At 33.6% G+C, this 14,188-nt stretch overlaps 1 protein-coding gene across 1 annotated transcript; it reads left to right on the plus strand.

The window, feature by feature from the left end:
• The first annotated feature begins 8,693 nt into the window (after positions 1-8,693).
• On the plus strand, positions 8,694-11,488 carry LOC113762202 (methylesterase 7-like). The gene is made up of 3 exons (XM_027305543.1): positions 8,694-9,302; positions 10,098-10,214; positions 10,928-11,488. The coding sequence occupies exons 1-3, from the start codon at positions 8,883-8,885 to the stop codon at positions 11,234-11,236; spliced, it is 846 nt and encodes a 281-aa protein (XP_027161344.1). The 5' UTR covers positions 8,694-8,882; the 3' UTR covers positions 11,237-11,488.
• The last annotated feature ends 2,700 nt before the right edge of the window (positions 11,489-14,188 follow it).

Consider the following 14,188-nt stretch of genomic DNA (forward strand, 5'->3'; position numbering starts at 1 on the left):
CTAATTTTCCAGAAATTCTTCCAAATCCAAAATTGATTGCAATTTCCTATCATATGCACCTACTAGAGTCTATATAGACCATTATCAACCATCATACTAGTCCACAACATCAAGATCATATAAAACCAGAAAATTCCTCAAAAATATAAAAACTTCACCAAATCACTATAAATCAAGAAACAAATCATATATTCCAACACTTATGCCACCATTAAGCACAAAATAACCATCATTAAGTATAAGGAAGTAGTAAAACATCACTTACCTAAGAACAAGAGATGTAGAGAGGTTGGCCACCTTAGAGCTTCAAACAAACTTCACTACAACCCTTACTAGCACTAGAAGATAGGATTTTATGGAGTGAAATCTAGTCTAAGCTTTTGTTTATGGAAGATTGAAGCTTATGGAAGCTTGAAAGTTGGTGGAATTTCCTTCTTCTTTGCAAGGAGAGAGCCGGCCACAAGGAAGAGAAAAATGGTGAATTTTGGGCATTTTTTTGATATTTAATCCTTTGGTCAAAAAAAGTCAAAAATGTGAATAGTATTTCTTAAGTCAACTCCAATGATCTTGTGACACTTGTCACTATCATAAATGCATTCCTATCCTTTCTTTTCTCTCTCTCATCAATCAAATCTCACTCTCTACTTATCTCTTAACACCCGATAAATTTTTCACAGTATCCGAAACTTAACCTTATTGGCCGAATTTTTCCGAACTTTTCGCACTAGTGGGTCCCACGTCCAATATATATTCTTAATTTTCTAAAAACTCTCCAATACTAGAAAAATTATCTAAAAACTATAATTGCTCATAAAAATTTCCCAAGAAAATATTTCTAGCCAGAAAATGCAGAAAACATGCCATTAAAGGGGATAAATCCTAGGAAAATTATTAAGAGGAATTTACGGGTTCTCACAATGAAGATGATTTTGGTCAATTTTTGATATTTAGTAAAGGTGATGAATAGTAGGTCAAAGTCCACCCTCCAATGGTTACATGACACTTGTCATTTCCTATGCTAAATCTTATCCTTTTGTCTCTCCATACAAATTAATCTAGCTAACCTTCAATTATCTCCTAGCACTTAGTAATTTAATCCCTTTATGCAAAACTTAACCTAATTGGCCGAATTAACTGCACTTAACGCACTAGCGGGTCCCATGTCCAATATACACTTCAAATTTCGCGTGAACTAACTTATTCTAGAAAAATGATTTAAAAACTATTTTTACTTATAAAAATATCTATAAAAGTAATACAATAACGAAAATATAGAAAACGTGTGCAAAGAAAGAAAATAATGCCTAGAAATTAAGAAAATTTTCGAGTTCTCACAAAAATGGTTCAATCACATTTCATTTCCCGCATATAACTATTTCAAGGTGAATTTCTTTAACTTTGTAAGATAGTTTCTATTTTCACCTTTTTGGTTCCATTCTCATTCATGCATAAGCTTGCATGATGAACATATGAAGGTGCTTTAGGATGCATAATCATACTAAATGACTTCATATGACTTGTTTTTGAGGTTCAAATCATACATTTGCATATTCATTGCATGGTGAATCATTAAGGTCAATATAGTTCATTTTTTGACCATATAAGTATCATATGCACTTCTTTGACTTTCATTTGCACAATAAAGTTTGTTGCTTTTATTTTCTACTTTTTGCAAGCTAATGGTTATTATATGAAACTTTTGTAATCTTTGACTTTCATTTACGTAAGTAATTGTTGAAATTCAAGAAAGATGAGACCATTGAAGATCCCAAGCAAGAGGGCAATTCACCATAGAGGGAGTATTTCTTTTACTCTTACTTTTCCTTTTCACACATTGAGGACTACGTGCACTTTAAATGTAGGGTAGAGGTTTACTTCCTTTTTAATTATGGTGATTTGAGGAAAATGGTTCAAAATTTTCACAATTTTGTTAATTTTCAAGTAGTCAAAATTCCCCATTTGGAGTAAAATTTATGTGTCATTTCTTATTTAACTTGAAAATAGCTCTTATGTGACTAGAAATTTTGCTATGAAGAAAATATACCTTGTAAAGTAGAAGTAATTATGCCTTAAACTTTTCATACTCGATAAGTTTCCTATCTTGATTGAATTTTACAAATTAAATGATGAATATGGTCAATATTTGTATTACTTTTTCTATGATCATTCTATATGTGGGAAGTTCCTAGAAAAAAGGAAAAAAAAAAAAGGAAAATGAGAAAAAATAAAAAATAAATAAATAAATGTTTACTCCAATGATTCCTGAACCTTAATAATTGGGAATCTTCATCTATAAATGTCGATTTTCACGTAAACCTCTATTGAATTATGAGTATGCAAATGAAACTCTAATTAGTGATGAACTTAAGTAACCAGTGGTCTTCATATACCAATGTCAATATTCGTATCAAAAGACATCTTCACTACTTACTTCATATACTAATGTCGATTTTCACATTAAAAGATATTTTCACTACTTGTGGAAACTATTTGTTGTGTATTGAATAAATCGCTCTATTGAGTGAAAAAAAGATGATCATGGAAGTTATATACCTTGACTTGGCCATATGAGTTGTTTAAAGGTAAATTAGTTGAGGGGAGGAAATGAGTTGAACAAGTTTTAATTTTTGATATGATTCTCTCTCCTTTACTTGGTATGATGAGTATTTGTGGTGAAATAAATCATTACATAATGGTAATTTACCTTGTTATTGAGGAAATGAATTTGAAAGACACATAAGTAAAAAGGGATATATTTGAACTATTGTGATGGTTTGTAATTCTTAATTACTTGAGGACAAGCAATAGTTCAAGTATGAAAAAATTTGATAAGTGTACATTTTGAGTGTTTAAGTTGTTTTATTATTTAGTTTCGGTGTGTTTTATTCATTTTTATAGTTAATTAACTAGGTTTCTAGTGAAGTTTACATTTTGTAATTTATGTGTGATTATTTGTATTGCTATGGATTAGAATGGTGAAAACTTCATGTTTTTGTAGGTTTTAATGATTCAATCATCATATGGAGTGGATTGGGAATATATTTGGATGATTTGAAGTAATTTAAAGAGAATATGAAGTACAAAATATTCAAAAGATGAAATGCAATCAAATATAAAAGAAGAAATATTTGATGGCTTTGATACATTTTGGTATTTTGTCTATATCTTGAAATACAAGTATTGGATTGAGATGATTCTTGAACCATTTTGAAAGACATCAAAATCCAATTCATGGTTTACCTAGTTAAAAAGTCGAAATATATTCAAAATTGACCAGTCAAGGATATTTTGATCATTTCTTAATCTACAGAGATCTAAATTAGATGATTCTTGATGCATTGGAAAGGTAATTCAAAGAAGTACAATGTTTAGGTTTCATACAAGAACTAATTCAACCTCCATCATTGAGAAAATATCAGTTGAATTTGGTGCAAAAACAGAGCAATGTTGAAGATTGATAAGAAAAGTGCAAACTTGCAGGAGAGGACAATATGCAACCCAATATGTAACCTTAACCCGCATTTTGAGGGTGTGTATTCATATTTTGGTTGCTTTACACCTAAACCAGTTGTACTTCAACTTGCGGCTTTTCTCTACTACTTTTGGACCAATTTTCTGAACAAATTTCAGCTAGAAAGTGCATGAAACATCTTGGAGATTTGGAGAAACAACTTTTAGGAATCTTAAGACACAATTTGCAAAACTTGAAGCATGATTGCTTAGAGGTTTAATTTTCTATAAATAGGGCTTTTGTTGAACTTGTTTGACAACTTTGAAGGCTAGAGAAACTACCAAAATGTAGTCTTCATTTGTTTTTCCTAGTTCATTAGTATAGTATAGTTAGTATAGTTTATCCATTTTGTACTTGTAGTTAGATTTGGATGAAAAATTAAGGAGTAAGATGGAGAGTTTCGAAGTCATGTGACAAGAGTGACTTCTCTCCTGTCACTTTCTCTTCTGTATTTGAATTCATGTTTAGCTATAATACAAGTATGGTCTTTTCTTTCATTCTCTTCATGTTTAGGTAAAGTTTATGCCTAGAGTTATGGATGAACTTTCTATATTTTGTTTGTGATATTTACTTGGTTATTTGATGATATTATTTTGAACAACTTATTTAGCACTTTTGCTTTTCTAATTATGATTAACTGGCCATTAATTATGATAATTTTAAGGTGTTAAGTTTGCAATGAGTATTGAGATTTGACACTAGTTCAAGGAAATGCTAAACGTAGGAATTCACTCATGAGAGTAGAGATGTACCTTTGTGGCTTTAGTGGCTTGTTCCATGTAATTTTATAGAAAAATTGAGTTTGTAGTTAATTTCATAACCACGAGAGTATGGATGGCTTAACTACAAATATAGATGATTCACTATGAGAGTATGTTTCGTATACATTAGAAAATTACGTCATAACTAACCAAGATAATAACATTCAATTAACCAGTAATTTCATTTGCAAAAGTAGTGAAGAATTCCATATTCCCAAGAGTTTTCTATTGTTATTTTTATTACTTTTATTTCATGTTCGTAGTATAGATTTCTTGCATTTGTGATAGTCTTAATAATAAAGGAATTCAAAAACCATACATAATTGGTAATATTCTTTATGGAATTGATACCTAATATCTCTGTCTCGATAAACGATCTGTATGCTTGCAGAAAATGGGATATTTAACTTTTATTAAAATTTGGTACATGTTAGAACCTCATCAATGAGGGAAATTTTGTGACGGCTCCACCTCCCCCTAGGGCGTACCCCAGGGTTCGGCGGGTCGTCTGCCCAGTTCTCGCCGGGACTCAGTCATTCACTACAGTCCTCAATTAAAATCGGAATAAATCACAAGAATACATAGGGCAGCGATCCAAACTTAAAGCGGAACTTATATATATTGTCATCCCAAAAGGGAGTATAAAGATCGAATATACAAAGGTTCTCAATCCTTCATACGTCCAGCCCGTGCCAAGCACTAGGGCGAGAACCATTACAAAGAAAAACAAAAGAACTAGACGAGGCTAGTCTAAGCTCTCATCCTGCTCGCCGTCCCCTGTTAAGGAAAACAAAACTAAAGGGGTGAGCTAAAAGCTCAGTGAGGTTCCGAACAGATAATCAAACAATCAATTCAATACATTAAACATGGAGTATCAATAATTCAAGAAACATTTACAATGGAAAGCGATAGTAACATTCATTAAAAGGATACGGGCTCACATGGAGCTATTCGTTCGTTCGTTCGTTCCCCTGACATTTCCCCTTATTCCTCCAATTATTTGAAAATTTCTTTTTGAGAAAGTAAACCCTCGTGCCTTCGTTCGTTCATTCATCCCCATCCGGACGTTGACCGGATCCACCCATCCGGACGTTGGCCGGACTCCACCCATCCGGACGTAGCCGGACTACAAGGTAATACTCGAGTATACCAAATTCACCCAGGGTCACCATATCGCCCGACCGAGTCCGCTTCTAGCTCGAGTCGATCGGTAACGAAGGGCAGGGCCCAATTCAGCCAAACAGCTTACATTCATGCGCAACTAGTATTTAATCATTATTCATTGAAAATTTCACATTTATTTAGGTCGAGTGCGATAAAGTACACACTCGCCTAGAAAACTCGTTTTAACAATCATTGAAAGCACTTAACACATTATCAATCAATAATAACAAGCCAATAAGTCAAGGAATATAGCAAACAAGGAACACTCACCTAGTTATGCAATATAACGTGCAAAATATCCTTCCGGATATTACCCTTAGTCACCAATGAAACCTAAGATTGAACAAGAGAACATATTACAGTTTATCGAGCAAAACATTTAAGGGGAAACGAAAAAACCTGACTAATTAGGAGTAAAACGTGTAAAGATAACTTTCAAGTAAAAAGAGGGTTGTTTGGACCCAAGGATGAAAATAACTAGGGTTTCAAAATCAATCGCAAAACCAAGCTCAAAAGGCTTATAGAATTCCAACGGAAAACATTTGACTAACGACAAATCAAAAGACAAATAGATAGGCTAAGAAAATATTCTTTCGGAATCGTAAAGAATCGTTTGTATGACTAAAATTCACTATATATTCAAGTAGAGGTTATATAACAAGGGTTTTGATGAAAATCATATGGAAAAGGAAGACTCTTAAAACCGTACTTGAAAGTAGTTCACTTGTGGTCGATAAAACCCTAACTCATACTTCTATATTTTGGGTACGGAGTAAGTAAACATTTGGCGTTTCAAATTGAAGAGGTATCATGTTATGGAATGGTAAAACGGTCATAGTATTTTCCAAACGAAAATATACAAATTCAAATAGAAACTTAGTCCTTGAGCGAAAATTTGGGCAGCACGCCCTTTGTGTTTACCTAATTTTCCAGCCATTTTGGCTTCATTATTTTTCTCATTCAAGCCCAAGTTTATACACAACACAAATGCATTTCAATAGCCGTTCCATAGGCTCAAGAAAATACAAGGACATAAATCAACTAATAACAAATGCGGAAATGAAGTTTACAAAAAAAAAAAACAGATTTGATAGGGTTTTGCGGAATGGGCACATCCGAGGCTACGCTTATCGGATTGAGGTGAAACTTATACCATTTCGAAGCTAAGAGAAAGGGCTACAAGATTGAAGAAGGTCACTCAGTCCAGTTTGTAGTGAAACTAGGTCAAAAGATCAGTATACCAAACCAGCACCGTCAAAACAGGTTTACAAACCGCATTCTCGCTCAAATATCATAAGTCAGGCTCCCTAAGTCCAAATCAAGTGATTCCAAAGCCATCTGAAAGCTAAGATACAAGGCTACAATTATTAAGAAGACATCAACAACCAAATCAGAAGAATTCCCAATCAAATTAACCAATTACAGAGGCAATTATCAAGTTCGGGTAGAAACAGGGCAGCAGGGGTAAATCGGTCTTTTCACAGGATACGTTGTTTCGATTGAGCTGAAATTTTGTAGGCACCTATAAAATATCATTCTATACAACTTTCATGTTTTATGCCAAGCCTAATTCGGCCTCTAACTATGAGTAACAGTACCGGGCAGAACTGAAACGTGAAATTCCAGAAATCTGGAAATTTTGGTTTTCAATTGAATTTTCTTCCTTTCCTTGTTCCAATCACTATCAAAGCCCCTTATATAATCTTATATACAACATATACTAACCATACAACAAGTTTAGGCAGAAAATCATCAAACCCTAACTTGCATATATCATCCAAAATCATCACAACAACTTGTATAACTTGTAGTCTAATCAAAACATGAGCTAGATAACATCTTAAACCAAAAATTAAAAGAACAAGAACCATGATCAGATCTTATACCTTAAAACAAAGCTTGAAAGAGTGATACTTCACCTCCTTTGGAAATTTTTTAGTTCCCTTAGCTTCCCAAGCCCACAACTCACTCTTTAATCGGTTTAGAATTTTGATTCCCCACTTAGATGGTGCAAATCAAGAAGAAAATTGTTTTCTCTTGCTCCCCCTTTCTCTCTCTCTTGTCTCGGCCAAGCTCAAGGAAAAATGAAGAAGAAAGGCTGCTCTATGGTGATTAAAAGGCAAGAAGATTAGGATTAGTCTAAGCCACAAGTTTTGCCAATACTTGGATCAACCACAACCACAAAATTTTCTCTTTCTTCTCCTTGCATTTTTTGCCACAAATTTCGGTCAAAGGCAGCTGGAAATGAGGGGATATTTTGCTCAAATATCAATGAGCTCATGTGGTAAGAAAGTGGTGGTCCAACGGTGCGTTCAATCGATAGTGCGCGGTACACGTCGGTTCACACCGTTTTTCCTTAAATCGCACGTATTAGGGTTTTTACTTCCTATTCACTAACCTTATATCATTGCTCCTAATCACATATTATTTCTCACCTAAAAGTCACTTTTAATCACCAAATTTGATCCTTACTTCGTACTGAAAAATCATCCGGCGAAAAATCGCGAAACCCTAATTTGCTCCAGTCTTGAAACCGAAAAGTGAAACCCTACTTTCTAGGTTCATTTGCACTTATTATGGAATTACTGGGTAGTAAGCTATAATAAATGAATAATTTCCAAATAAAAAGGCATTTTTGAGAAAAATATAAGAAATTTGTGAGTCCTCACAAATTTAGTTATTCAACAATAAATTTATTTGTGATTTTAATCCATAAATAATAACCCATACCTCATTTGCAAATTTAGGACTGCTACACCCTCTTATGAATTTTGCATCTTCTTATTCTCATTTTCCACTTTTTCCTTATTTACTTCTTTTATTTTTAAACATTTAGTCACACGAATCTGGAGTGCTCTCGAGTGTTCTACAGTACTGATCCTATTGACTCGGGAAAACGTATGGTTTGTGGGATTGCGAAATTGACCCGGGAAAACGTATGGTTTGTGGAATTGGGAAATTGACTTGTCAATTGTGAAATTGACCAGGGAAAACGTATGGTTTGTGGAATTGTGAAAAAGTGAAAGCCTCCCGGATCAACCATCTACTCTCAGAGTGATTGGCTACCAAAAGAATTTTAAAATTCTATTTAAATACAGGTCAAGGAATCATTTTAATATTCAGACTTTTCTAATATAGATCAAGAGATCAACATCCAAGTAGAGATTTAAAACTCTACTAGTTATTCTAGATTTTAAAACTCTACTAGTTATTCTAGAAGTAGTTGGTTGACCGGAGGCTTTCATTTTTTCACAATTCCACAAACCGTACGTTTTCTCGGGCTCCACTGTTGGACCGATGGACATTGGTCGGTGAATTCGGAGGAAGGCAGAACTCAACTTGAATACTCACTCCATTTAAGATGCTGCGTACATCAGTCAGAGGAACATCCATCTTCTTCACAAATTATTTGTATAAGGCACACGAATAAGGTACCTCGAAAGGCAATGGCTACTTTCTATGGATTTCTAGTTGGCCTTGCGATAGTATTCTTGGCTTATTCTCCCTCTTCCTCTGCAGTGCACTTTGTGTTGATTCATGGTAGTGGTCATGGAGCATGGTGTTGGTACAAGTTGGCGACTTTGCTGGAGCAAGCAGGCCACAAAGTCGCGGCAGTGGATTTAGCTTATTCTGGGAGAAATCAAGTGCCACTGGAATTTGTGCATACCTTTGATGAATACCACAAACCTCTATTCAAATACTTGGAATCTTTATCTCCTAAGGAGAAGGTAGTTCTCGTTGGCCACAGCTATGGTGGTTATGGTGTTTCCTCTGGCCTGGAAAGGTTTCCAGAAAAGGTTCTTGGTGGTGTTTTTGCTTCGGCCTTCATGGTCGGGCCTAACTTTACACTTGAGGACACTAACAAGGTACTAGGGTGCTTACAAGTCCTTGAACTTAGTATGATATTTCATTGATTCCACAGCAGATAGCATATTCTCCTTTTGTCTTAATCCAGTTTCACACACACACACACATCAAGATTCACAGCAGAAGCATATTGTCCTTTTATCTTAGTTCAGTTTGATATGAAGAATACAGTGGAGAAATGTTTATATTGGTCATCGTTAAACCTAATTTATTATATATGTATATTTATTTATTTAAATCTAATATATGCATACACACATAAACATATATAAAAATATACACACACATACAAATACATCAAGATTCCACAGCAGATAGCTTATTGTCCTTTTTTCTTAGTTCAATTTCATATGAAGACAACGACAGAGAAAATATTTATTCAATTGTTTATATTGGTCATCATTAAATCTAATTCATTTTAGGCTTCATTTAGATTGATAAATTTGATGAAAGATTTAAAATTCACCTAAATTAATCTCTCTAATTATTTGGATTGTTTAAGAAGTATTTTTTTGTAATTCATTAATCATATAAATAAATTCTAAACATAAAATATTTGATAATTTACAAAATTCAAATACCACCTAAGAAATCTAAACAAGAGACATTTGAGAAAAATTCAAACTCTTCGTCAAATCCCTCCATCCAAATGTACTTTAAAGAAGTCTTAACTCTGAATTTTCTTTCATCAAACTCTGATTTTTTTATTTATTTATTTTTTTTGCATTAGCTTCATACGATCTCCCAGAATCTGCTTTGATTTTTGAGTACTGTTGTTTTGTGCTTCGCTGTAGTTCCTTCTACGGCCAGATCAAGCAGATGACAGTTTTGTTATTGGAGATCCTGTAAGAATTGTGCTCTTTGGGCCCCACTTTGCAGCAACACTGCTTTACCAGAATTCTCCTCTAGAGGTAACAAAGTCAATATTCGACTATACATGACGGAACTAATGTGGCAACACTGCTCTTTTTTTAGTCTATTATGTAAATTTTGCAATTGCAAAACATAAAGTTCAAATGAATAAGTTATTAAAAACAACCATTTAGCTTTGAGAAAATAATGAGATATAATTTTTCTAACTTTTATTCCTCGTTGGTTTATTAGACAAATAAAGTAGTTATCATGCTAGGGAAAATGTGTGGATTGAAGCTATTGGTTATTGTTAAAAAAAAAAAAAAAGAGAGAGAGAGAAAGAAAAGAAGAAACTATTCGTTATTAGTTACAGCTTGTGTTAAAGCAAAAAGAAACGAAAATAGGATCATACTCTAAAGAAGTCGTATCATGGCTTAAATTTTTTGATAGTCAAAAGCTCCTTCAAGCATTTTTCCTTTGACTTCTTATGAAATTTGAAGAAATTTGCATGCATGTGCATTTGAAAAATGCTTTCTGCTTGGAAGCTAACAAAATCCTTTCCACTTAGCAAATAGTTCATTAAGAACAAGAAGAAGCACAACGTACATGTATTTTAATGTTGCAATATAACAAGTAACATTTCATGAATTTTAAGAATCTGCAATAAATACGTACAGTTTGGTCCACGGGGATTTGGCACTAAATAAATAATCCTATGTGGTCATTTTTATATTTTCTTCCACTGCAATGTAATGCCTAATAATTTCAACAGGATCTGAAACTTGCAAGTTATTCTATAAGATTAACTCAGTTCTTCCGTGGAGATTTGGCAAATAGACAAATTCGGGTTACAAAAGAGAGGTATGGATCAGTTCCTCGAGCCTATGTTGTTGGCTTGGAGGATAAGGCAATTACTCCTGATGCGCAACGAGCTATGATAAAGAGCACTCCTCCACAAGTGGTGAGGGAAATCGAGGGGGCAGACCATATGGTCCAGTTTTCTAAACCTCAAGAATTTGCCAACAATTTAATTGAAATAGCTAAGTCGTTTGAGTTGTTTGGTCAGGGGGGCAGACCATAGGGTTATGCTTTCTAAATCTCAAGAATTTGCCAACAGCTTGCTTGAAATAGCTGAGTTGTTTGGTGTCCTTATGTACTTGGTCATTTTTTGCATGATTGTTTAGTGTGTATCACACATTCTGTTGATGTGAAATAAGTATGTAAACGTTGTATGATAATTGTCTTGCTCAATTCTGTTGGAGGTTATGTATATGTCCTCTATTAATTTTAAGTTTATTAATAAAATATAGAACTGGCATCCTTCCTCCTCTATGGAGTTTGTCAAACAAAAAACACTTGCTTAATTACATTCGAGATTATTAACTTAATTATGTTGTATGTCAAAATAAATATGTCAATCCAACTATGCTTTTGCAATTAAGTACTTAATTACTTTTTAATATTTTTTTTATAGAATATTTACTAGGCTATCGTTCTACTCCGCTCGGGCATACTTTTTATTTCATATCACTATTTCAACTCCTAATAATGTGAGCCTTTGGTCCTGTGAAGGTTGGATATTAACTCATGTATCAAGCTTCAACGTGGTTTAGTCAATGAAATACAATAGGTTCTGTATAGATTAAGTACGTTTAGGGATGTTTTTAAAAAATTTTACTAAAATTTTGTGTATTAAAAATTTTTACTCTAGATGTATTTTACTAGAACTTTGTATACTAAATATTTTACGAGAATTTAGTTTATGGACATGGTTCGGTTTGGAGTTTGAAATCTTTCTTACAAGCAACTCTATTCGGGCTTGTCTTGCTGCCTGGTTGTTAGGAACAACTTCCAAGTCCTTACGTTGCTTTCCTCCATGTGACACCTTTGTTTATTTCTTGAAATATTTGGAGATTTCGCAATTTGGTGGTTTTTTGAAGGTGTAATGACATCCCTGTCCACTACAACAAAAATGGCCTTTAAGAGCACTTAAAAGTATCGGTATAGATAATTTAAGTTGACACTTTACCTTTTCTCATACCTCATATGAGTATCGTCCCTTTCAATGTGTGGATAGGCTCGTAGCATTCAAATGTGTCAGAAAAACTATGTTGTTACAGCATCCCATCTGCCAATAAAAATCCCTTTTCTTGACAATCGAAAGTGTCAGGATAGTTGTAATACCACATTAGGATATCGAATTTTATGAAGGCATCTTGAGTTGTCTTAATATATGGCTTTTAAGGACACTTAGTCATGTCATAAACCATTGTTTTGGACGACATCCTCATGTGTCATTAGATATTACTTTAGAAGCTGAGCTATGCTGACACTTTTAACTGCTAGGAGTTTTTTTTTCTTTTTTCTTTTTTAAATAAAGAAGCAACCTGGTAGTGCTCCCTACTATACATTCCGTCAATTAGATACCCAAAGACTTGTAAAATTATCCCAAAGAATAGAATGCATGTAGTAATTTAAAAGTAAAAGTCAATGCTCAAATATCATTTGTTGAACTAAAAGTCAGTAATAAGTACTAACATAGCTAATCGAAAAAAGTTGTTTAAAATAGTGTAACAATGTTAAACAACGCCACTAACTAAAATTAAAATAAAAGCTTCTCCTAATGTAAAAAGTTGAAAGAACTTGCAGTAGCTTCCAAACTTTTCAACCAAATGAGAGCCTTTAGTCATAACCACGAAGACACCATCAATCTTCAGTTGGTACCACCTATCCACAAAGTAATTTGGTATAAGAAATAGACCTAACCATAAATATTTTAGTTTGAGCAACAAGCAGAAATGAAGCTTCAAAAATAGGAATTTCCCTTTGTTAACTATTCACAAAGTATAATATGTAGTATCATTCATTAGTAATCAGCCCAAAATAGTCATACATATCACCATAATTTACTTACAAAAAATTCTGATTTACCTTGATCACACATACTAGCTGATTATTTGTGAAGTTAGAAAGAGACCTACTTGGACATTCCATACAAGGTAGGGATCATCAGGTCATCGAAACTAGCAATAAAATTTCAGAAAAGCCAATGAGTAAATAAGTACATATATTGCCAAACGATAAGGCCAAGCAATTGGTGCGCCAAGTACATCTTGAATTGTTTGTTACAAATCATATGATCTAATCAATTGCTCACTTGGACTCATTGCAACTTGTATCTGTATCTCACACTAGTTTGGTCTAAGAGCTTGTCCCCCAACCTCATCCAATAGATTCAAACTACGTAAATATTCCTTTGCCATGATTTTTGTTGGGTCAAACAAACTTTTCAGTGAAACCATATTCCCTACCTAGTAAAAGATCCAACAAATACAAGAATCGAAGTCATGCTCACACTTCATTTCATTTGCAACCATTGTACAAATCCTGTTGAGAATCATCAATCAATTTGCAAAATTTTTCAGCCTCTAAAATAGGATGTCTCATTCTCTATTCAACTCATTTGTTCCATGTGATATCCCAAATACATTATGGACTAAGTCTTGCATGTCATCAGTCCCATTTGAAACCCCGACTGATGTATTTTCAGAATTAGATGTGGCTTCATTATAATTTGAAAGTTCTCCATGTGCTATTCAATTATTATAACCCTTGATAAATTCCACCACTTTCAAACGGTCATATGCTTCCATTTTAGTCACACAAGCACCCATGCCGCAATTTTTGCAATGACACAAAATCATTTCATCACAATTTGATCTAGAAAATGCAAAGTTTAGAAACATTTTAAGTCCCACCTCGTACTTTTCACTTGTTCTTGGGAAATCTATCCAACTTTTATCCATACTTTTAATATAAATAAATGTCCTCCAACAAGCTTCCAACAGCACAAAAACGACAACTACAAATTGATACTTAGAAAACTGGACAAATGTCATTCTAAGCATTTTCCCATCAAATCATTGAGAATAAGAAGCAATGAAGATTTGGAATACAATAACAACTTGTACAAGGTGTTAGGATTAAAGACTACAAAATTAAGTTGCAAGATTCCAATATTAAGTTGGTAAAA

This window comes from Coffea eugenioides, chromosome 1 (genome assembly GCF_003713205.1).
Source record: "Coffea eugenioides isolate CCC68of chromosome 1, Ceug_1.0, whole genome shotgun sequence".
Classification (NCBI taxonomy): Eukaryota; Viridiplantae; Streptophyta; class Magnoliopsida; order Gentianales; family Rubiaceae; genus Coffea; species Coffea eugenioides.

Bases quoted from the DNA above. Each gene is read 5' to 3' on its own strand.
- LOC113762202 (XM_027305543.1), top strand. From the start codon at position 8,883: ATGGCTACTTTCTATGGATTTCTAGTTGGCCTTGCGATAGTATTCTTG. The intron at 9,303-10,097 runs GTACTAGGGTGC...GCTTCGCTGTAG, and splicing joins CACTTGAGGACACTAACAAG to TTCCTTCTACGGCCAGATCA. The intron at 10,215-10,927 runs GTAACAAAGTCA...TAATTTCAACAG, and splicing joins ACCAGAATTCTCCTCTAGAG to GATCTGAAACTTGCAAGTTA.